General features: G+C 39.1%; 1 protein-coding gene across 3 annotated transcripts; it reads right to left on the bottom strand.

Moving 5' to 3' along the window:
• Positions 1–354: 354 nt before the first annotated feature.
• On the bottom strand, positions 355–25,612 carry LOC128228386 (leucine-rich repeat-containing protein 74B-like). Of its 3 annotated transcripts, none has more exons than XM_052939675.1 (15): positions 25,304–25,612; positions 16,515–16,740; positions 15,121–15,159; positions 13,300–13,484; positions 12,882–12,989; positions 11,644–11,737; positions 7,643–7,692; positions 6,101–6,268; positions 5,552–5,746; positions 5,171–5,266; positions 4,088–4,168; positions 3,274–3,456; positions 2,418–2,503; positions 1,589–1,749; positions 355–553 (listed from the first exon to the last, which is right to left on the bottom strand). In XM_052939675.1, exons 1-15 carry the CDS (start codon positions 25,346–25,348, stop codon positions 501–503), a joined length of 1,770 nt encoding a protein of 589 aa, XP_052795635.1. In that variant the 5' UTR covers positions 25,349–25,612; the 3' UTR covers positions 355–500. The 3 variants fall into 3 exon arrangements, with proteins under 3 accessions (XP_052795635.1, XP_052795634.1, XP_052795637.1); XM_052939674.1 differs by lacking the exon at positions 25,304–25,612 and adding an exon at positions 21,613–21,880; XM_052939677.1 differs by lacking the exons at positions 15,121–15,159; positions 25,304–25,612 and adding an exon at positions 21,613–21,880.

Genomic DNA, 25,612 nt, shown 5'->3' with positions numbered 1-25,612 from the left:
GTGCACCATGTTGGAGATTTGTTTCTATCGTGTTCGTTTATACATTAAATCCATTGACTCAACAATAATGAGTAGGAGCAGCTTAGCCGTTTTTAGAGTGCGGATAGATTAGAACGCTAGTATTCACTTATAAATGCGCACGATAGTTATTGAACGTCTCCCTTGATACAATGGTACAAACTGTATGTATAATTTGATACCGATCAGTTGAAAGGATGCTCTTTTCAAGACGGTATTCATGAACCTTTATTTGAGGAAGGTCAAGGAACTGTATAAAAATTCCACTTTCTGCTTTGTGGCACTCCTGTTAAATAAGTTCCTGACAATAAAAGTCAGTCGGTCGCTACTACAATGTTTACATTAATCGTTTATTATATTAAATATTACATTAATACTTTCAACAATAATAAGATGGAAGTTCATTTGAATGTCATTGGCTGTTGATTGTCATGGCAACGTATAACAATGTCTGATAACAAGGGCCTCGTTATGGGTAGCTATTACTGGTCCGCTTCCAGGATACCCATCTGCTCCAGGAGAGAAGTCATCTTGCCTGAAACCATGGAATCAGAAAAATGGTTTATTCATGAATATATATATACATTATGGCAGAGTTTTCATTACTCATAACATACTTAAAAGCAACACAATTAATAGGTTGATAAAACTAAGAGTAAACTACAAAATAAAACTTGTTGTAAGTGGATACGAATAAACGGTATTACATGTTAAGGTAAGCAGTTTCTAGCTAAAACAATTTTTTTTAAATACATAAAATTATTAGAACTCACTAGATGATAGCTTTCGGTCTTTTATAGCCAACTAAACAACATCAAAAGTTTGTCTTACCCTATATCTACCATACAGCAAATGCACTGGTTGCTAGCATGTAAGCCGTTGGACCAAACTACATCAATGTTGGTTAGATTACATTGAACTACCGCTCCTTTATAAGCATGGGTTATAGCATTCATTTAAAACACAGGCAAAGCACATGTATGTAAAACGCCTTTCTATGAATACATGTATGACATACAGCACATTAGTCAACAACTGTAAGCTCGCAAAACATGAACACGTTAATGAATGCATTAATGATATTTATCACTTTTAGTCTCATATAAGGCTAAGTAACATGTATATTTTATTTGGTAGCACATAATTAAGCACACTGTTATTCCATGCAAATATTTGTTACTACACATCAGTTAATTATGTATACGAACATATTGTTTCTCAAATATATTTCTAAAGTAATGTTTATTCAAGAAAACTCATTTTTAACTGTTGCAAAATTGAACGTTGAGCAGTAACCTGCGGGGAGCATGGACTAAATAACTTATAAAAGACTAGTTTGGCACGATTAGCAGAGTATTTTGTTAACTAGACAAAATACATATACTATAAAATGTTCAGACTGCCATAGGCTTCCATTTCTTTAGTTTTTCCGTTAAATTGACAGTCTTATCCGCGGACGAAGGCCGGAGACCAACCGCGCTTTTCAAATTTTGCATAGCAGCGGAAAGATTTTGAGCAAGTCTCTGCTCCCCGCCTTTTTCTAATAAATCCTGCATCATTTGAACACTACGTTTAAAAGCCGGGTTCCCGGACATCTTTTTCGCCATTAGGCGCGATAGCTTGATCCGGACTCTCCCGATGTCGGTGTCCTCGATGTCGATGTCGCTCTCCTGTGCAGCATAGAACTTGCTCATCTTCTTCCTGTGCTCCGTCTGAGCTGCCATGAGCTCGCTAAACAGAACAAAGTCATAAGGATGGTAAGAGAACAATATCAACCCAAGGTCAGTCTTTGCAAACGTCAGCTCGCTATAGAGAACAAAGTCGATAGGATAATAAGAGCAAAACAAAAGGATTTTGATGATTAAATTACATAGAAGTAAAAGTCGAAGCCTGGTGCCTTTTAATTAATGAAATGTCTGCCCAAAGCCTTAAATAGTGGCAAACACATACCAGGAATTTAACTGGCCAGTATATACATTTTTAATGGAGAGGTTGCTTAACCCACGTGTTCGGGTGCGTGTACGCGTGGTTTTCATGTGTGCAAGAAGAAGATCATGTATGTGTGCAGTGTTCAAGTTAAATATGGCATATATTATAGCACAACAAAGAATTTAAGCAGCGAACCAACAATTACAAGTTAAATGCAAAAGTTCGTTATTGAATTTTAGCTTCTACTGCAACTTTCACACGTACGTTCAGCTACACGTACAAATTCACGTGCACGGCGTGTTTCACAACCACCCTAACGAGAGTCGTCACGATCAGATTAGTTGGTAATCTGCTTGGACTGTGTTAAGTGTTCCAGACACTAATTGGCCATGGGATTGAGCTGACTTATGGCCCCGTTCTGACGATAATAATCCTTCAGCTTGTAAAAGAGAGAAATAAAGAGCGCTCACCCAAAGTCTATTTCTCCGTCGCCGTCTACGTCCAACTTATTGATCAGGATTTCGATGCACTTGTCGCTGAGCGGGATATTCACCATCTGCATAAAATGAAAGATCATTTCCATACATTTATCGTCTACTATAAATTGGTATAACATATAGACACTAACTACTATCAGTACTATGCCATGTTCTAAGTATTTCATAGCCCATTCACAGAACTGCAAACGTATCGAAACCTGAACAACTGCGGCTAAACTTTCTCTTTACAAGAGAACTATCCGATGGTATAAACATGTATATGTCCATACATGTGTAGCATCCACTTGAGGCTTATCAATTGAACAAGAATAACCCAGCTTTGTCCGGTTCGTACCTCTGTAGTAATATGGTAGTAATGTAGATTCTGGTAGCTTTCTATGTTGATGGCAGAGCTATGTGGAGAAGCAGTATCCTAAACAAAACAAAGCTGTTACTGCTTAAAGGCACTTAACATCCTAATTGTTGTCGACATTGACGAGGACCAAAAACACAACTATGAGTCAGAATCCCATCAAATTGTCGAACTTATGTACTGCTCGGCGTTGATTTATGGCTTTATTAAGAGTAAACTTACGTTAGCAAACTGTTTTGTTTTGCATCTCCTTTGCCTCGTAGCGCATACACTGAAGCCAAATCGCACACGTTAGCCGCAAACACTTTGACTGAACGCAGGGCCGCGGTAAAGAAAGTGATTTCAAAAATAACTTACTCTGAGTCAAATTGGCATCCCTTACTTCAGTCTTTAACAACAGCAGAAAACAAGTCCATAAGTCGGAAGCCAATCATCTTGCCGAATTTAATGAACGCTTTTAATTATTACACTTACCCTGAGTCCGCTGCGTATCTCCTGGTGATCTAGAGATTTACTTCCGTCCTTGTCGAGAGCAGAGAACAAGTCCATGAGTCGGAATCCCATCAATTTGCCGAACTCCATGAGAACGATGATGGGGTTCTCGTCCATCAACTGTTTTTCGTCATCGTCGTCACCACGCTTGTCCGTTCCGAGGACCTGCAAATCAAATTGCCGTATTCATTTACATATCTTTTGCTCAACTTTAAATACTATCTCCCCAATAGAAACTATTTAAATAATATCTCCCCATTAGAAACTATTTAAATAATATCTCCCCAATAGAAACTATTTAAATAATACCGTTGACGTTTAGAGTACACCTCGTTTCCTAAATATTTAGTTGTTACATTTTGTTTAAGTTTTAGACGACTTTTGAATGAAATAAGCCCTATAAAAAAAATATATTTTTTTCAGGTTACCTTAATTTTTATGAAATATGCGAGTGCCTTTAGGAATAAAAGATTTCTAATACACTTACATTTGCCAAATTTAGAAGACCCAGCCATTTTCATAGACAATTATGAGAAACCAACTCCCTTTTTCAGGTTTATGAGGACGTATCCGCCTTTACAAATATCTACAGTACACATTTTGTTATGATCCAGGTAGTTGGAAGGCGACAAACCACCGATACAAAGTCAACACATTGTAGTTCATGTTATATGCATAAAGACATTCATATTAAGTCATTTTGATGCGTATGACTTTTTAATACCGGACGTGATGTGTTCAGTTGTGAGCCATTCTACATTCACTTAGATTGCAAAATACATTAACGTTTTCCTACCTGTCCAAAGGCAACCTTGATTTCCTTCTTCATTTCCATTTCCCCGAGCAACGCGACAAATGCGGGCTCAACAAGCTGGTCCTACAGAATACATGGAATATACTGTGTGTGTAAGGTTCCCAATTAAACAATAAAAACTACAGGAATAAGCCCAGTAAGCACACAATCAAATATAAACCCTGTTTAGAGGCACCGTGTAAGGGCCCAGACGACACTAAACTACAGACACAGACGACACTAAACTACAGACACAGACGACAATAAACTACAGACACAGACGACACTAAACTACAGACAAGACGACACTAAACTACAGACACAGACGACACTAAACGACAGACACAGACGACAATAAACTACAGACACAGACGACACTAAACTACAGACACAGACGACACTAAACTACAGACACAGACGACACTAAACGACAGACACAGACGACACTAAACTACAGACACAGACGACACTAAACGACGGACACAGACGACACTAAACGACGGACACACATGTGCAAGACTCTTGAAGACGAAAAACAGCTAACCAAGATCAAGTTCTAGTATTTAGGAAACAGTTTCTATGACCTCAGAGGCATGATTGCCGGTTCCACAAGCTGAGAAGCAAATATATCTAGTAAATAGTACTAAATACTATTTGTCGCTACGTTACTGAAACAACACAAACGATCTTGTACTTTGGATTTGAGTTATAATTTAGCACTGCGTTTTAAGGCTACCAATGCAACCGACACAAGATCATGCAGAAACTAATAACTATATATACATATAAATATTGTCCCGTCTTCGCGTTCCTTCACGCGTTGCCTGGTTGGTCGACAAGAAGGCAAAAGTCGAACGGGGTCACTAAAACAACTGGATGTAAAACTTTTACAAACATATTTAACAGATATTGAACAACGTGCAATAATCAACGGTCAAACTGTTCTTGGTTGTTAGGTGGTTCGTCTTTTCGCCTATCCCATCAACATTAGCATGATAAATCAGCCACGATTAAGTCACTTGAAGTTGCTTTCACATATTGAATGTATTCTACCCCAAACAGTTAATGAACTTTTAATTTACTAACTGTAAGATCTAATTCCTTGATGGCACTGGTTTTGGTGTCCCGGATAAACTCCAACATAATCATGGCGCCCGCAGGGGTGAGCGGGTTCCAACCCAACTAAGAAGGAGAAATAGAGATTGATATTTTCATTACAATTCTAATAAGTTGAAGTATTGCTTTCCAAATCATTATTTATGCATACTTTTTTATATTTTCTTTTAGATAAAATATCACATACTAGTAATCCCCCTTAAAGGAGAACTTTTGCTAAAGACATGCCCTGGCTTCAATAACTATACAAGCGTATATTAAAAGAAACAGATATATTGTTAAACAAATGAAAGTTAGTATCATCGCATATACTGATTTATACAGCAGTATGATCAAGAAGGTATGACGTACCCTAAGTATTTCTAGAGTACTATTTTTCTTCAATCCTCCCAGCAGTTTCTCCAAGCACTCTTTGCTGATTCTATTGCACGTGAGATCAAGTTCTATGAGCGTCTTGTTGTCCTCCAGTGCACGTGATAGCGCGCGACATCCGTCCAGGTAAAACCCGTTCCATGCTAAGTTAAGCTTCTTTAAGCATGTGTTTTCCTGGAAAAGGGAAAATATAGAAGATGACATAAACTCATAATCAATTCTTCGTAAAACATATATATTAAATAAACTGTTTGTTTATAAGTGCAAATCCGCAGTAAGCAAACATGAGCAAACATGATCAAACATGCCCAGATCCGTGATAGCACGTGGTAAGTTTTACGTGTTGTTTAAAATCGTTTCGCCATAAAGCTCTGTGCGTATATATAGTGCTGTACACAATGTTTATGTGGTTGTGTCCTTTTGGACGGATAACATGCTGATTGCACATAAGGAGCAAAGGAGAAAAACAAACAAGAAGAGCATGGAATTTAATGTTTAGAAACTATATTTAATATATAATTTTTTTACCGCGAGGCCCTCGGCTACCAGGACTGCGCCATCCCTGCGCAGATTGTTCCATGAGAGATCCAGCGTCTCCATGGTATCATTCCAAACAAGCGCCTCGCCTATTACTTCCCCACCCACCATCCGTAGCTGATTGTGGGCGACACTCAAGTGTTTCAGGTTTAATGTATCCTGAAAATGGGCGTAAAAAAGATGTTAAATGAAAATACAACACTTTAATCAACTTCATGGGCCTGTACCAATGTACTATAAAAATCAAGTTTTGAGCTGACTCGCCAACACTTCCACACCCACCCTCTGAACTCGTTGTGCGTGATTCTAAGTGTTTGAGAATCAATGTGTCCTGGAAGAAGATCATATAATTTTAAGCATCGGTTTACATATTGAGCGACGTTTAATGTGACAGTGTGCTTACATGTATTGATATATTGACTGATGAGTTAATTAATCTGTTAACCCCAATTTCTGTTCAATGAAAAATATGAAACACTAGTCGAATGTCAAATATCTGCCGATATTGTAAAGACACTTTAAACGTCAACATACGATCTTATAAAACGTCAACAGATGTTATTTATTAACATCAAATCAATAAATGATGTTGGGTCACGAAATCTATCAGTCAAAGTTTCCGACAATTTGTGAAATTTGTAAACGATTTTTTTAATGTGTACGGACATTTTGGATGTTTCAGTTTCCACAAACTTTGTCGTATATGTTAACTACATTTCATACATTTGGAAGAGTGATTAGTATAATATAATTCCGTTGTTCATTCGTTCGCCTTTCCGTCTGTATTTTCTGTCTGTCGTTAACCTATGCGTCAAATAGCTTAACTTTACACATTGGTATAATATTATTATGTATAATTTCATTGGCAGTTGCAGAGGTATGAAAATACACGAAAAGATTTCCTAGAGAAGTATTTTTCTTCTTGCGGTATTCCTCCTCCACCATCTTCCCCAATATTACAGCTCATGGTGATTTCTGGCAATAAGCTAAAAAATAGTGTAGCGGACAAAAAAGAACGAAGGGAGAACAATCAAAACGAATAAATATGAAAAAATAATTAGGGCAAAATCCAATATGGCCGCCAGTTTAGAATTTCAACCTTCGCGGTTGTTTAAGTTCCGCCTACAGCCACTCATCCGATACACACTCCCTGTCTCAGTTTTTGCGTTAACAATTTGTCAGCCAATGAGGTAGTATTCTAAGACATTTAGATGACATGACGTAAAAAAAATAATGATTTAGAAGGACTTGTTCATTACGCTCACTCCGCCCTTTCTTAATCATTAAAATATTACTTAATGTCATCTAACTATTACATATTAATACTATTTCAATGTTAACACGTACGAAATACACAAAGGAGGGATAAACTAAACTTATCATAACAGTAATAATTATTCAAATAACAAAACAGTACCACGTGGAGATTTTTACGCTACCGCCTGATTTCGTTCGATTAAATATTTAAAGTTAGCCTCCCTGAAAATCCACAAACCAACAAATGCTAGTCAAGTTGACCAGCAGTATACTAACCTCAATTAACGGACGAATGACCTCTGAGTCACACTCACGGAGACCATTACCTGTAAAAACAAAATAAAAACATTGACTTGTTAATATTGACACGGTATAGTACTTTATTAATGCCACTCTATATTTGTAATTGGTAGACCTATCACTTATAAGTATGAATTCTGATTTTAAAAGCAGTTTAATAGCGAAGTACGCTTTAAACTTGAACGACATTTTAATTGTTATTCTTTCAGATCATAAAATACTAATGATCCATAATTGTACATTTTTATTCTTCACTATTTTGTTACATGTGTATATAGGAGATCAACATGCCCCTCCCCCGTGAATCAATGAAATATTTTGTATACACGTTTATTAAATCAAAGACATATTTTATGAAAATATTTTGTTGAAAACTTCTCACGGTTTAATTTATATCTATTAAGTTGCTTAAAAGCTTAACACTGTTTAACACCACTAAATATGTGGAGTATAATACCCGCTAGTACATACTAGTATCAGCTAATCATAATATGCTATGCTAATACGCTATGCTAAGTGCATACTTGTTACAAATACCCGCTATGCTAAGTGCATACTTGTTACAAATATCCGCTATGCTAAGTGCATACTTGTTACAAATACCCGCTATGCTAAGTGCATACTTGTTACAAATATCCGCTATGCTAAGTGCATACTTGTTACAAATATCCGCTATGCTAAGTGCATACTTGCTACAAATACCCCGCTATGCTAAGTGCATACTTGTTACAAATACCCCGCTATGCTAAGTGCATACTTGTTACAAATATCCGCTATGCTAAGTGCATAGTTGCTACAAATACCCCGCTATGCTAAGTGCATACTTGTTACAAATACCCGCTATGCTAATTGCATAGTTGCAACAAATACTCGCTATGCTACGTGCATGCTTGTTACAAATACCCGCTATGCTAAGTGCATAATTGTTACAGATACCCGCTATGCTAAGTGCAAACTTGCTAAAAATACCCGCTATTCTAAGTGCATACTTGTTACAAATACCCGCTATGCTAAGTGGGTTCTTGTTACAAATACCCGCTATGCTAAATGCATAATTGTTACAAATACCCGCTATGCTACGTGGGTTCTTGTTACAACTACCCCATTTGCTAAGTGCATGCTTGTTACAAATACCCACTATGCTAAGTGCATACTAGAAGCAGCATACCCGCTGTGTTGAGTGCATTTTAGTAAGAGAAACCCATAACGCTGAGTTAATACCCGATATGGTGAGTTCATACACGTTATGCTGAACTAAATTCATTGTGTTGAGTTAATTACGCTATACCCAGTATGCTGAGTTCATTCCCGTTATGCTGAGTTCATACCCGTTATGCTGAGTTCATACCCGTTATGCTGATTTCATTCCCGTTATGCTAAGTTCATTCCCGTTACGCTGAGTTCATACCCGTTATGCTGATTTCATTCATACCCGTTATGATGAGTTCATACCCGTTGTGCTGATTTCATTCCCGTTATGTTGATTTCATTCATACCCGTTATGCTAAGTTCATACACGTTTCGCTGAGTTCATACCCGTTATGCTGATTTCATTCCCGTTATGCTGATTGCATTCATACCCGTTATGCTAAGTTCATACCCGTTATGCTAAGTTCATACCCGTTATGCTGATTTCATTCATACCCGTTATGCTAAGTTCATACCCGTTTCGCTGAGTTCATACCCGTTGTGCTGATTTCATTCATACCCGTTATGCTAAGTTCATACCCGTTTCGCTGAGTTCATACCCGTTATGCTGATTTCATTCATACCCGTTATGCTAAGTTCATACCCGTTTCGCTGAGTTCATACCCGTTATGCTGATTTCATTCCCGTTATGCTGATTTCATTCATACCCGTTATGCTAAGTTCATACCCGTTTCGCTGAGTTCATACCCGTTATGCTGATTTCATTCATACCCGTTATGCTAAGTTCATACCCGTTTCGCTGAGTTCATACCCGTTATGCTGATTTCATTCCCGTTATGTTGATTTCATTCCCGTTATGTTAAGTTCGTATCCGCTATGTTTCGTGTATACCTGTTATGTTGCGTGCACACCCGTTATTATGAGATCATACCCGTTATGATGAGTACATACCCTTCATGTTCAGTTCATACCAATGTTGTTGAGCCATACTCGTAATGCTGTGTTCATACCCGTTAGGTTGAGTTGGTAACTTAATGCCCTTTATGTTGAGTTCGTTTTCGTAAGGCTGAGTTCATACTGATTATGCTGAGTCCATTACATTGAGTCTATATCCATTATGTGTAATTCATACCTATAATGCTTAGTGCATCCCCGTAATTTTGATTTAATACCTACTATGTTGAGTGCATACCCATTATGTTGACTTTATACCCACTGTTTTGAGTTCATACCCTTTATGATTGATGCATACCCGTTATGCTGAGTGCATGCCTGTTATGTTTAGTTCACACCCAATATGCTTAGTCCATTCGTACCCGTTATGCTTAGTGTATACCCGTTTTGCTTAGTGTAAACCCGTTATGCTTAGTGTAAACCCGTTATGCTTAGTGTATACCCGTTATGCTTAGTATATACCCGTTATGCTTAGTGTAAACCCGTTATGCTGGTTCCAAACCCGTTATGCTGAGGTAATACCCGTTATGTTAAATAAAAACCCATCATGCCATTTATGTTGGGAGCAAGTGTGCTATGCTGATAGCATACCTGCCATGTTGGGAGCAAGCGTGCTATGCTGATAGCATACCTGCCATGTTGGGAGCAAGCGTGCTATGCTGATAGCATACCTGCCATGTTGGGAGCAAGCGTGCTATGCTGATAGCATACCTGCCATGTTGGGAACCAGCGTGCTATGCTGATAGCATACCTGCCATGTTGGGAGCAAGCGTGCTATGCTGATAGCATACCTGCCATGTTGGGAGCAAGCGTGCTATGCTGATAACATACCTGCCATGTTGGGAGCAAGCGTGCTATGCTGATAACATACCTGCCATGTTGGAAGCAAGCGTGCTATGCTGATAACATACCTGCCATGTTGGGAGCAAGCGTGCTATGCTGATAGCATACCTGCCATGTTGGAAGCAAGCGTGCTATGCTGATAACATACCTGCCATGTTGGGAGCAAGCGTGCTATGCTGATAACATACCTGCCATGTTGGGAGCAAGCGCGCTATGCTGATAGCATACCTGCCATGTTGGGAGCAAGCGCGCTGTGCTGATAGCATACCTGCCATGTTGGAAGCAAGCGCGCTATGCTGATAACATACCTGCCATGTTGGAAGCAAGCGCGCTATGCTGATAGCATACCTGCCATGTTGGGAGCAAGCGTGCTATGCTGATAACATACCTGCCATGTTGGGAGCAAGCGTGCTATGCTGATAACATACCTGCCATGTTGGGAGCAAGCGTGCTATGCTGATAACATACCTGCCATGTTGGAAGCAAGCGTGCTATGCTGATAACATACCTGCCATGTTGGGAGCAAGCGTGCTATGCTGATAACATACCTGCCATGTTGGAAGCAAGCGTGCTATGCTGATAGCATACCTGCCATGTTGGAAGCAAGCGTGCTATGCTGATAGCATACCTGCCATGTTGAGAGGATGCCTGCTATGATTCGAGCATGTTTGTTATGTTGAGTGCATAATGCACCAGTCTATTGTAACCACGGCCACCCCAGGTCCTGGGAACAGCGGGGACTTTGACTTTCTGTCCAGCAAACCCCGGGTAAAATCCCCGCCCTGCGGGAACGAACAGATAGTAAAATCCCCGCCAAAGGCCCCCGCACCCCAGAGACCCTAGGTAGGGCCCATTCTCCGCTATATTTTGTGCGAAGACAAAACCACCGCAATCACCCGGCACTGCGGGGCCACCTGAAAGGTAAAAACACGGCCCATTTCACCGGTATACCCCCGGACCTGAGGGCGTGGTTACAATTGACTGGTGCATAACTGCTATGATGTGTGCATACTAGTATGTTATGTACATACCCGCTATGTTAAGACTGGTGATGGAGTCGAGCTGTTTGACGAGATCTACCATGTGTTTCACCCCGGCCGCGCCAAGGTTATTATCCTCCAGGTTCTGTTAAGTGAAATAAGAGAATAAGAGTAAACGATAGGAAATTAAAACTAGGAATATTAGAAGATTGCAGAAGAATAATCGATTTATGAGTCTTGAAGAATGTTTTGCGATCTATTTGAATGGGAGGTTCGTAATGGAAATTGATTTTGCTGTGTATCTATTTTGAACCCAGATATATGTGAGTGTGGGCATGTGAGTTGTTTATATATCAAATCTGGAACTCCGGCGCAAATCATAGTCAATCAAATTATAATAACAAGTTTAACGTAGAAGAGGCAACACTTGGTGGTAAATTGAAAATTTTGACTATTATACCTAAAAAATTATTAAACCAACTGTGTGTTAACGTAAAAGATGCCTAACTCTCACGTTCAAACTTGACATGACACTATGCCCATCAACAGTCGTAAAAGTGTCTTAAAGAATGGACACTAAATACTTACGTTATTGTCTGCACAAGATACAAACCTACTTTTTCAAAGTAAAAGGTGCAACACCCTTGAGTTACTCGCACATATTCCATGATCGAGACAGTATGCCAACACCGTCACCCATCGTCATAGGACAATAAATACGTAAGTTATTGAATGCACTAGATATAACCAGCCCTATTTTCCAAAATGAAAGGGGTTTGACGATGGAGTGACACAGCTGCGTTACCCCACTATCGAACCTGACCGAAACAGAGTGCCCCAAAACAGCGTCGCCAAGTTACACCATCATTTAATTGTTATTGTCAGCACAAGTTATAAACTTACACATGTCCATATAAAAATGGCACAACTCTGAAGTTACAGGGACGATTCATTCCATGCTTAAACCTGACCGAGACACTAGGTCAATAAACGCAGTCACCTAGTTACAGCATGATTGGGCTTATTGTCTTCACAAGGTATTAATCAAGTATCAATGTCAAAGGGGCATAATTATTTAGCTACGAATTCCGTCATGATTAGATAATAAATATTTCGTTATCAAGTTATTATCTGCACAATGCTGTGCTGATGCCACCTCAGACCGCCGACGCCGACACTACCAACGCCAAAAGGTAAACTTATATGTGGCATTTCAGGAGACACAATCAGGCTACTTTCCTAAATATCTAAGTTCACAGACAAAATACATACATACAAACTGTACGTACAATGTGTTTGATAAAATTGTTTTCCCGTAACATGTCAGCGATATATTCGGCACCCTTCTGTCCAATATCGTTGTCACCGAGGTCGAGGGTTTCCACTGACGAGTTCACCTGGAATTGTATTAATTCTCATGCTTAAGAAATGGCATTTTTTGTTTCGAATTCCTGATAATTTCAATGCGAATTTCATTGTGTATATAATATGACTGATTATGCGAATATAAAATCTTAATGATGTCAGGTTGATGTTACTTAAGCATTTGTGAGTTCAAAACTGCATACCAGAATCATGCATGTTCATATCAACTTGTGTCGTTTGACGAAAACTAAGCCGTTAGCGAAATTCGTTACAAATCTCCGTTAGAGGAAGATGTTTTCTCCGCTCCTTTAACTTTGTTTTATACTAAGACTAGTATCCTACCACGAGGGCTACCGCCAAAGCCTTTATTTCATTAGGGGTCATCTGACGATGACGCAAAATACACTTGTCCTTTTTCAACGCCTCGTTGAAGCATGCGACCGGGTGAACGCCATACTGACGACATGCGCGCGCATACATCTCCTGACAATGTTCCAAATTCGTGTCATGGTGGACTTCCTCCTCCGCTTTGAAAAAAAAAGATAATGGTGTTTGTATTAAGCTAAGTTACGTGCACATGATACTATAATTGTAATTCATTTCGTCAGATGAGTCCAGTTCCTGGGCCAACACCAGTACACTAGTGTCCATTTAAGAGACCAATGAGCATGCGCTCCAGTTGGGCTCGACCCAACGATCTGTTGTGTGAAAAACGGAAACATATTCTAATACACAACATCCCTAAAATGAATCACATCATGTTATGATTTCTGAACACACCTTCCTAACAAATTGCTTCAAATCAATGACTGTATAATTTTATAGGTTTATACGCAATTAATTAAATCGTTAAAAATGAAATGAACAAAAATGATCGAATAATCGATAATGCTCGAACACGTATTTGCACAAATAGAAAGGTGCTTTAATAATAGAAACAGGAAGATAATCTAGCATTTTCTATTCCATATTACATACTAGTAACTGCAAAAGGGCAGAGGAGTATAGTTTGGTAGTGTCAAGCATATATGGTATTATAATATTATAGTATTAATAAAGTATAAATCGTGCGTGCACGACAATCGTACATGTGTGACTACATACTATTTGGAAAAAGATGAGAGTTGGATGAAACTGAAAAGAGACGTATTCATGTATTTATAAGTAAATCATTAATGTTTATTTGTACTTTTAAGCAAATATTGATTGTTGACAAAATGCACACTCTTAAAATATTTTGTTATAATGTAGTTAGATCAATTTGTTTTTTGATGATTTTTGACGTTTGAAATCACGCTTTTGCGCTGACGTCAATAATTCCATTTGAATCCTTTTATACGACATTTGTATTTTATATAAAGAATACATGTACATTAATACACTTTAAAATTATTTGTTTATATTTACATAAATACAACGAAAAGAGCAAACTGGGCTGGTATTTAATATTAAACTTGTTTGGATCTAAGAACGATGTAGCTAATCGGATTACTTGTTACTAGTAACTGACCAACTGAGTTAATGAAGTCAATAATGTTTGACCATGAAATTAACTAAAGTTGAATATTGAATACCACCCCAGGACTAAAGATCTACACAAAGATACAAGACGCTAAGGTACTACAGTATACACTTTCGTTCAGGTGAGATATCCTGCGATATAAGAGAGGCTGCGAAACACGACTTGTAGTAACAAGTACTTGTGAAAGTTGCTGTTGGGTTTTATGTGCCTTTCACAGTGCTTAAGTAGGCTGGGAAAGCCAAACATTAAAACGTAACAAAAGTTATTTAGTGTTGCGGAAAGGTCTTAACACTCCTTGTAAGAGCTACACATGTTGCAATGGATATAATTACGCTTGTAAGAGCTACACATGTTGCAATGGATATAATTACGCTTGCCAAATATTGAACCGCAAAACTAAAAAAATAGATGTTTCAAACATTTTTAGTTTTGGTCCTACGAATTAACTTGCTTGCAAATTTATCAAACACGTGTAGTTGTAGTTTCGCTGATTATCACATAAATCACCTTCCTCGTGCAATCGTACATGACATTGTAACGTGTACACTGTACACATGCCTGGATGAAGTTGTGCTCAAGAAAAAGTGCACAAGTACAAGGACCCGTACAAACAGTGTTTCCCAAGCCTTCATTAAACTCACGTTGCGATTCTTTATTCACTAAAGCCAACATTTGAGCGGCTGCAAAAGTTCGAATGTACTTAAAATCATAATAATAATTTTGTTATGGCATAACTTGTGAAGTGTTATAACAGCATAACTGCAAAAAAGATGGTATGAATTTCAAAAGATTATGTTTTGAAATGTTAACTAAAAACGATATATTGTCCCTTTTATCTTGGTACTCAAAGCCAAAATAAAAAACAAAAGTGTTTGGCGTCTCACCAACTTACAGAGAGGGAGAATGCCGTAACTGATGTTGGTACAACTGGTGCCCCAATCCCTTTGCATGTTTGATAAATAATTCTTCGTCCCAAATTCTATGTAAACTTGTTTATGTGGTTTTGATTATTACATTGTTTTTATATTAACTATGCACTCTTACTCCCAAATAAGATTTACGACAATTAAGAATATTGTTTTAATTTCCAAAAAGGATGAATAAATGTCGAAAACAATGGTTCTTATGAAGGAATCCGAGTTTAATATGAAAGAAATGAGCATACAACACGGTATTTCTACCTTAACATACTATAGTAGACCACAGTAAATATTTGGCATTCAACAATCATTTAATATTTTTGTGCTTTCTGTTATTAAATACGCAGTTACAGTCTTGTTATCAGTAATTAATATTTTCCATAAATGCATTATTTAGTAAGAAGTTAAAGGAGAATCAGTCAAAACTGATGTTTGTTATACATGTGTATACATTGATTTTGAACAAGAGTGCCACTTTAATGCAATACAATATTATTAAATTAACCGACTTACAAAAATACCCGCGACCCGATGTTTTAGCCCGGTTGTCATACTTATTTTATTAATTGTATTTTTCGTACTTTCTTAAATACCTACCAACCTACCGACCAATAGCTAAACTGTGGGTAGGGAAATGCCACACAAACTGATCATTAAGTGTGGCCCAAGATTAAAATTCTACGCTCAATACGTTCTATATCGGAGACTAGACGTCGCCAGCCGAATGTCAGATCAAACTAACACGTCTTAGCCAAGCACTATGGTTTTGTTCGTGACCTTTCAAAAATTAGGGCGTCCGGACGATTAGTACATTTACTATAAAACTAAAAAATGCAAGGTGATTCTGAAATTAACGTTAATAAGTCGACCAAGTGGCATGTGCCATAACTTAACGTATGCGTAAACTCCATGGTATTAAACATATCAACAAAATTTCATGTAAATATCTTGAATGAGTAATCGATTTAAATTTAGCCAATGGAAAGTGTTTTCACAAGGACAACTCGAAGTCATACGGGCTATTGGTGTAGAGTTTAGTTTATACATATGACAATTACATTTACATTTTTCTCCGAAAGACAATGCCATTGAGCTAATTGTAAAACATGTCTCACCATCATAGTCAAAATCCTCTTCTTCGTCTATCTCTGTATCCGTGTGACTCATTCTGGACTCGTTCCCGAAGGAGTCCGCTGTGGTCGACGTCCGCCTCCGCCGCCGTCCTACGACGCGCCCACCTGTCCGCGAGCGCCGCGTGACACTCTTGTTCATGCGGTGTTTGGCCATCAAGATGTAGGGGTCCGTCGTGTTGGCACGCTTGATCAACTCCCATATGTCAAACTAGCATCAAAATAGAAATAAACAATAATGTCAAACAAACTAGCTGAATGAAGGAGTTTGTGTTATGGGCCGAAAAGTCGGAACTCGTTTGCCTCAGAACAAAAACGTAAATCTACTATTATAAATACATGGAAACATATTTTGATAAACTGACTTACATCACATTTGGAAATATAATTATTATTTTCAGTTTCTATAGTTAGCATTCCCATAGAGGTAGTGTCATGTATTTAAACAGTTGTTTTTGAATTCGTTAAATGTACCCTGCTTTAAAACCACTAAAGAAATATGATATGTTTATAAACTATTTACCTAATCAGGATTAATGATATACAAAACGGAATTCGTTGCATATTAATATAGATCAAGTGTCTGGCGATTAATATATTAACGTATGCTTAATCGCTTAACAGTAGAAGGCTGATTAGTTCTTATTTAATATCTATCTTTGTAACAATTTAAAGAAAAGGTCAAGTTAAAATCGATCCTCCATTTCAGGGCATGGCAGATATTCGAGAGAAGAAGCATTCATGCACACTCATAAATGTATACGTCTACTGTATTCCGTTCATTTATTAATTTAGTTCTCTTTCAATCTAACCCACCACATTGTATGCCAACTTGCCATTTGTGAACAGGTCCATTATCAATCAGTCAAAAGCCTACCGGCCAGTTAGCCAATATGCTAAATAGTCAGCATGTAAGACACCAAACTAGCATGCTGTTCCGCGTACAAGCTGAACAGCATGATTATCAATCAAAACGAATGTCAATCATGACATTCAGGCACCAGTATGTCAATCAGTCAGCATTTACGTCAGAGCGCATGATAGTCAGACAGCATGACACATTAATCAGCTTGTCAGTCAGGCAGCATGATAGTCGGACGGCCAGTCAGCCAGCATGTCATCTAACCAACATGATAGTCAGCCAGCATGTCAACTAACCAACATGATAGTCAGCCAGCATGATAGTCGAACTTCATGACAGTCAGCCAGCATATCAATCAACCAACATGACATTCAGTCAGCTTGTCAGTCAGCTAGCCTGACAGTTATACGAAATGTCCATAGACCGACATTTCAATAAGTCAACATGTCAGTCAACCAACATGACATTCAGTCAGCTTGTCAGTCAGCCAGCACGAATATCCAGAGCTATATACTCAAATAGCATGATAGTCAACTAGGACGAGAGTCAAACAGCTAGTCAATCAGCCAAAATGAATGTCAACAGCATTATAGTCAGACAACATGTCAATCAACCAGAATGAAAATTAGACAGCTCGATAGTTAACAATCAAACATGACAATTAGACAGCACGATAGTTAACAATCAAACATGACAATTAGACAGCACGATAGTTAACAATCAAACATGACAATTAGACAGCTCGATAGTTAACAAGAAAACATGACAATTAACAGCATGATAATCAACATAATGTCATTCAGCCAGCATGATAGTCAGAAAGCCTGCCAGTCATTTAACATGTCAGTTAACCAGATCACATGCCACACACAAAAAAACCAGCATGTCAATTAACCAGATAGTATACCAGTCTATCAGCATGTCAGTTAACCAGATAGTATATCGTCCAACAAACATGTCAGATTCCAGGCCAACCAATCAACCAATGTATCAGTTAACCAGATAGCATGCCGTCCAACAAACATGTCAGATACCAGGCCAACCAATATATCAGTTAACCAGATAGTATGCCGTCCAACAAACATGTCAGATACCAGGCCAACCAATATATCAGTTAACCAGATAGTATGCCGTCCAACAAACATGTCAGATACCAGGCCAAACAATATATCAGTTAACCAGATAGCACGCCGTCCAGCAAACATGTCAGATTGCAGGCCAACCAATATATCAGTTAACCAGATAACATGCCGTCCAACAAATATGTCAGATTCCAGGCCAACCGATATATCAGTTAACCAGATAGTATGCCGTCCAACAAACATGTCAGATTCCAGGCCAACCAATCAACCAATGTATCAGTTAACCAGATAGCATGCCGTCCAACAAACATGTCAGATTCCAGGCCAACCAATCAACCAATGTATCAGTTAACCAGATAATATACCGTCCAACAAACATGTCAGATACCAGGCCAACCAATATATCAGTTAACCAGATAGTATGCCGTCCAGCAAACATGTCAGATACCAGGCCAACCAATATATCAGTTAACCAGATAGTATGCCGTCCAACAAACATGTCAGATTCCAGGCCAACCAATCAACCAATGTATCAGTTAACCAGATAGCATGCCGTCCAACAAACATGTCAGATTCCAGGCCAACCAATCAACCAATGTATCAGTTAACCAGATAGCATGCCGTCCAACAAACATGTCAGATACCAGGCCAACCAATCAATCAATATATCAGTTAACCAGATAGCATGCCGTCCAACAAACATGTCAGATACCAGGCCAACCAATATATCAGTTAACCAGATAGTATGCCGTCCAGCAAACATGTCAGATACCAGGCCAACCAATATATCAGTTAACCAGATAGTATGCCGTCCAGCAAACATGTCAGATACCAGGCCAACCAATATATCAGTTAACCAGATAGCATGCCGTCCAACAAACATGTCAGATACCAGGCCAAACAATATATCAGTTAACCATATAGCATGCCGTCCAACAAACATGTCAGATTCCAGGCCAACCAATCAACCAATGTATCAGTTAACCAGATAGCATGCCGTCCAACAAACATGTCAGATTCCAGGCCAACCAATATATCAGTTAACCAGATAGCATGATAGTCAGTCAAATAGCATGTCAGTTTAACAAAGTGCTTATCAGTCAAACAACATGCCACTTAACCAAATATCATGCCATCCAGTCGTCCAGCACGTCAATTAACACGAAAGTCAACTGACCAACATGTCAGTAAAACAGACATATCATGATCTTCAACCAGCATGTCAGTTACCCTGAGAACATGCAAGTCAACCAGCATATCAGCTAACCAGATAGCATGCCAGTCATTCGACCATTATGTTAGATAAAGATAGTAAATGCATATTATCGAAGTCAACCAGAATGTCACTTAACCAGTTACCATGCAAGTCAGCCAACATATCAGTTAACCAGATACCATGCCAGTCAGTGAGCAGGCAGACAACAAACAGCCATCAACACGTCCTATTTTCTCAATCAATAGGTTAATACTCGATTAATCAATTCAAAATTTAAGCACCATTAATTTTCAAAACCCACTGAACATATTGAAATCATTATATGACCTTACTTCTTTTAAAATTCAGATGTTAACATTTATGTCAGGTGTCGAAAATGACTTCGACTTCTATAGAGATGTGATGGTTCTTTTATCACTAATCAGCATTAATATAAATCAATTCATGTCTATTTAAACATGAAAAGAGATATTTAGTCTACCATAACAGATGGTTAATAGGACGGTTTAATATCACTTTGCTGTTTTGTAAAATTGCACATCAATGCCTGCTTTTGAAGTGGAGTATTAAAATATGAATACTTAGAGTTATAAATAAACATACATAAAGGTACCCGTACGTATAAAACATACAAAGTGATACCCACCTGTGTAGAATTATATAAAGTGGTACCAGTACGTGAAGAAACATACATAATGCCACCCGTAGAGAAAGTAAATACGTATTCGAAGAAAACTTATTTGCATGTCTTCGATAACGAATTACTCTTGAACACATTCAAATTTGAAATAAAAGGGGTACTGCGCTTACAACATAGACACATCTTTCAGCTATATCGTCATTTGAAATGGCCTTTTTCTGTAATAATCTATTATGTCTGCACAATAACATTATTCTGCTATGATAAGAAGTTAAATGAATGCATAGGTATGAACTTAAGCAACTGTACATTAATTCATCACACTCGAGTCCATGCTTTTGGGTAAAAACAATACTGGTGCCCAAGGGGTCCCTGGTCGAGCCCGAACCTCGCCGGGATACATCATCGGGCAAATACACCACCATGTGCCCCTGATCAAGCCCGAAGCTACGCCGACATCCACCACCGGGCGAATACACCAACATGTGCCCCTGGTCGAACCAAGACCTACGCCGGCATCCATCACCGGGCGAATATACTACCATGTGCCCCTGGTCGAACCCAGACCTACGCCAGCATCCACCATAGGGCGAATACACCAGCATGTGCCCCTGGTCGAACCTAGACCTACGCCGGCATATGTCCCTGGTCGAAACCAGACCCATGCCAGCATCCACCACCGGGCGAATACACCACTATGTATCCATGGTCGAACCCAGACCTACGCCAGCATCCATCACCAGATGAATACACCAGCATGTGCCCCTGGTTGAAACCAGACCTATGCCGGCATCCATCACCTGGCGAATACACCACCATGTGACTCTGGTCGAACCCAGACCTACGCCGGCATCCATCACCGGGCGAATACAACACCATGTGCCCATGATCGAGCCCAGATCTACGCCGGCATCCACCACCTGGCGAAAACACCACCATGTGCCCCTGGTTGAGCCCGAAGCTACGCCGACATCCACCACCGCGCGAATACACCACTATGTGCCCCTGGTCGAACCCAGACCTACGCCGGCATCCACCACCTGGCGAATACAACACCATGTGCCCCTGTTCGAGCCCAGACCTACGCCGATACCCAACAGATGGCGAACGCTACTGCATGAGCGCCTGTTCGAGCCCAGACCTACGCCGACACCCACCAGATGGCGAACGCTACTGCATGAGCGCCTGTTCGAGCCCGAACCTACGCTAGCATCCACTACCTGGCGAACGCGCCGCCATACCATGACAATTGTTTCCGGTTTTAATAATGAAAGGTACCGTACCTCTTTATGTTCCAGCATATTTCTGATCTCAGACAACCTTCTTTCTTCATTCGTTGCCATGTCAACTCGGTGGAATTTCTAATATGTAAGCCTGTTCAAACTTAACAATTCAAGATACACAGAATTGTATGCTTCAATTGAACGAGTTATCCAAGAATTTTCATTTGTCGCAAAAGACCTTTTAAATTAAAAATATCAATTAAAATATTCAGAGATTCCGATTGCTAAGTGGTTAGCATTGCTATAATTGTGTATTTTGCATTTATGCATATATACCAATGCTAATTTATAAGGTGGAATGATAATCTGATAATATTGTGCAGGTTGGGCACCTAAATAATTTGGAATAATCTCACGATCTACCAAAAGATAAATTATATTTATTTGGTTACACGCCCGATGATCATAGAGAATAAAAATGGACATTTCTGTCATGAAGTCGTGATCTACATAATACATGATGCCTGTTCATCTAATGATTATAGCTTCATGTTTGTTAAGAATTGAAAGGCAATCAATTGTCGCACAGATGACACTGTTTTTTTTTTGTGTTTCAACATTAATAAATAATTGCACCTGATCTGGTGATATATTTATAAACTTATGATCTACATTTTATTGGTAAGGTTAAACTCTCGTTTATCGTGGCTTATATCTGTCAATACTCGTGGCGAAAGTGCGAAAATGCGCCAAATGGCGCCAAAAATGCGACAAGTGGCGAGGCATTAGCGAGATATTTTCGCATTCCAATTGACAGAGGTTTTTTACAGGTTTTTTTCTATACAACGTTTTGTGCATGCCTAACGGAAGGTGAAAAAGCGAAAACACGAAATGGCAGAAAAAAAATCCGCTAGCATTCTTGCTAGCTAGATGATTATAAAAAAATACCTGAAGCATTGAAATTTATGACGTCTTCAACTTATAATTGTGTTCTGTTTAATTATAAATAAGATGATTGTAACTATATTGTAATTCAGTATAGCTGGTGAGTGAAATAGTAATATATTACGACTGTGTCGCATCGAGTTATTTATTTTTGTAAGTACATACTAACAATCGTTAACCATTCACATTGTATTTAAATTCTTCATTTTCATTTACGTTGACTTTTGTCCAGTATTTTATTGACAAAAATATTGGAAATATTGATCTTGTCGTGCTTTAACAACAACCGTAGCTTTATAGAATTAAAACATAAAAATAGCATTTATTTTGATGAATACAAATTAATGACCTTTCAACCAGTTTAGTGGTCGAGATTGCATTCTGTCGCCTGGCCCAGCCTCTGTTTGAATATTCCGATTCACCTGATTATAATCAATTTGTCGGACTGCTGAATAATCAAACAAATATGCGACCGATTGGATTTGTAATAGGCCCATGTTCGTTGATTTGTGTTGTTTCACAAACTCTCATATGAAACTCTCTCGTGAAAGCCAAGTGATGGTTGTGTCGGCGTCGTGATAGCCAAGTGATGGTGGTGGTGGCGTCGATATACCCAAGTGATGGTGGTGTTGTCGTCGTGATAGCCAAATGATGGTGGTGTTGGCGTTGTGATAGCCAAGTGATGGTGGTGGTGGCGTCGATATACCCAAGTGATGGTGGTGTTGTCGTCGTGATAGCCAAATGATGGTGGTGTTGGCGTCGTGATAGCCAAGTGATGGTGGTCGATATACCCAAGTGATGGTGGTGTTGTCGTCGTGATAGCCAAATGATGGTGGTGTTGGCGTCGTGATAGCCAAGTGATGGTGGTGGTGGCGTCGATATACCCAAGTGATGGTGGTGTTGTCGTCGTGATAGCCAAATGATGGTGGTGTTGGCGTCGTGATAGCCAAGTGTTGGTTGTGTTGGCGTCGTGATAGCCAAGTGATGGTGGTGTTGGCGTCGATATACCCAAGTGATGGTGGTGTTGGCGTCGTGATAGCCAAGTGATGGTGGTGTTGGCGTCGATATACCCAAGTGATGGTGGTGTTGGCGTCGTGATAGCCAAGTGATGGTGGTGTTGGCGTCGATATACCCAAGTGATGGTGGTGTTGTCGTCGATATACCCAAGTGATGGTGGTGTTGGCGTCGTGATAGCCAAGTGATGGTGGTGGTGTCGTCGATATACCCAAGTGTTGGTGGTGTTGGTGTCGTGATAGCCAAGTGATGATGGTGGTGTTGTCGTCAATATAGCCAAGTGTTGGTGGTGTCGGCGTCGATATACCCAAGTGATGGTGGTGTCGGCGTCGATATACCCAAGTGATAGTGGTGTTGTCGTCGATATACCCAAGTGATAGTGGTGTCGTCGTCGATATACCCAAGTGATAGTGGTGTTGTCGTCGATATACCCAAGTGATGGTGGTGTTGTCGTCGATATACCCAAGTGATGGTGGTGTCGGCGTCGATATACCCAAGTGATGGTGGTGTCGTCGTCGATATACCCAAGTGATGGTGGTGTCGGCGTCGATATACCCAAGTGATAGTGGTGTTGTCGTCGATATACCCAAGTGATGGTGGTGTTGGCGTCGATATAGCCAAGCGGTAGTGGTTTAGATGTTGGTTTTGCTAAGAGGTCGGGGTTGGTAAAACTAAGTAGTGGAAGTGTTGTCGTTGTCGTCGTGGCGCAAACACTTTAACCTTGGTCACTTCTCAAACACCCCTCAAGTTATTCAAACGGCCTTTTGAACACGACGTGTTTACGGACATGTATAGTACGGCCCATGACATTAAGACATATGTTTCACCGAAAATGATGAGCGGTGACGTTCGCTTCGCGGCGTTCTTGTTTTGAAACAGCAGAGGCCTTATATTTAAAGTGTAAATCGTCAGTATCGGCAATACAACAATTGGTCGATTGCTTAGAGCGTTATTACGGTTAACAACGATGTTAATGTATTCGTTGCTTACTTTTAAAGATGTTTATAAAAGTGCCTTAGACCGCATGTGTGACCATGACGATTTTAGAGTATTAAACAAAGTTTACAACGATCCAATTAGCAAAGTTGTTAAAATTTACAATGTGCTAAACAATTCGCCTAATGGCTTTTGAAGAATCGAACAAAACAGCCTAAACTTAAAAGTTTTTTTAATAATATATATATAATTTATAAACATATAAACATTACTGAATATGCTCGTATAATGATTGTATAAACTTAATATGGTTTTGTATGAAATAAATATAATTTATAAATGTATAAACATTCCTGAATATGCTCGTAAAATGATTAAGATGGACAATATTTATGTTTATACCAGTTAAGATTGAAACTTAGTAGTAATTGACGTTAGCCTTCGAAGGAATCATCCATGATACCAAAATACAAAAACGGGATTTTTTCATGCACGACATACAGAACCACATGGGGTTCAATTCCGATATGTTATTTTGTTTTTATGCCTGGTTGTGGTGGTAGTAAAGTCGAAGTGGTTGTGTTTGTGATGTTGCTGTTGGTGATCATGGTGTTGGTGATCATGGTGTTGTTGGTCTTGGTGTTGTTGGCCATGGTGTTGGAGGAGGTGGTGGTGTTTGATTGTTGTTGTTGTTGTTGTTGTTTGGTAAATTTATGCTATTGATATTTGTTTTTGCCAAAATTATCTACAGAATAAGGTTGCGAGAAATAAAACAAAAAAGTGGCGACGATGACATCAGCAGTTCAGATAAGGAATTAAGCAACAGATTCAATAAATACTTAGACTTTATGTGTACCTTTTTTGAACCCGACACTGTTTCAATGTCCGTACTGGCAGCCATGATTCTTGTAACTCTATGTTTAGCCGTTGACTCGGAAAATCCACGTGTTTCACAACGATACTGAATATAAACATGTCACTGATTCTAGTTTTGAAATAACTCTAGTTAATACCGGCACTACAGATATGAAAATCATCTTCAATAGGAAATGTTTAGAAGAAATGGTGTTAATACATCCGTTCTGTAAACTTGAAACATTAATTGACGAAACCACTTAAACACCGACACCTGTGCGCGATAGGGACTTAACTGTCCATTGATACT

Source organism: Mya arenaria, chromosome 3 (genome assembly GCF_026914265.1).
Source record: "Mya arenaria isolate MELC-2E11 chromosome 3, ASM2691426v1".
Lineage (NCBI taxonomy): Eukaryota > Metazoa > Mollusca > Bivalvia > Myida > Myidae > Mya > Mya arenaria.
The sequence above is the reverse complement of the archived record's forward strand: the minus strand, read 5'-3'. Positions and strand labels throughout refer to the sequence as shown.

Excerpts from the sequence above, each read along its gene's own strand:
- LOC128228386 (XM_052939674.1), bottom strand. The coding sequence starts at position 21,672 with ATGGCAACGAATGAAGAAAGAAGGTTGTCTGAGATCAGAAATATGCTG. Across the intron at positions 11,738-12,881 it reads ACAATTTTATCAAACACATT|AACCTGGAGGATAATAACCT; the intron begins GTACGTACAGTT and ends TTCACTTAACAG. Across the intron at positions 554-1,588 it reads CGGGAACCCGGCTTTTAAAC|GCAAGATGACTTCTCTCCTG; the intron begins GTAGTGTTCAAA and ends CCATGGTTTCAG.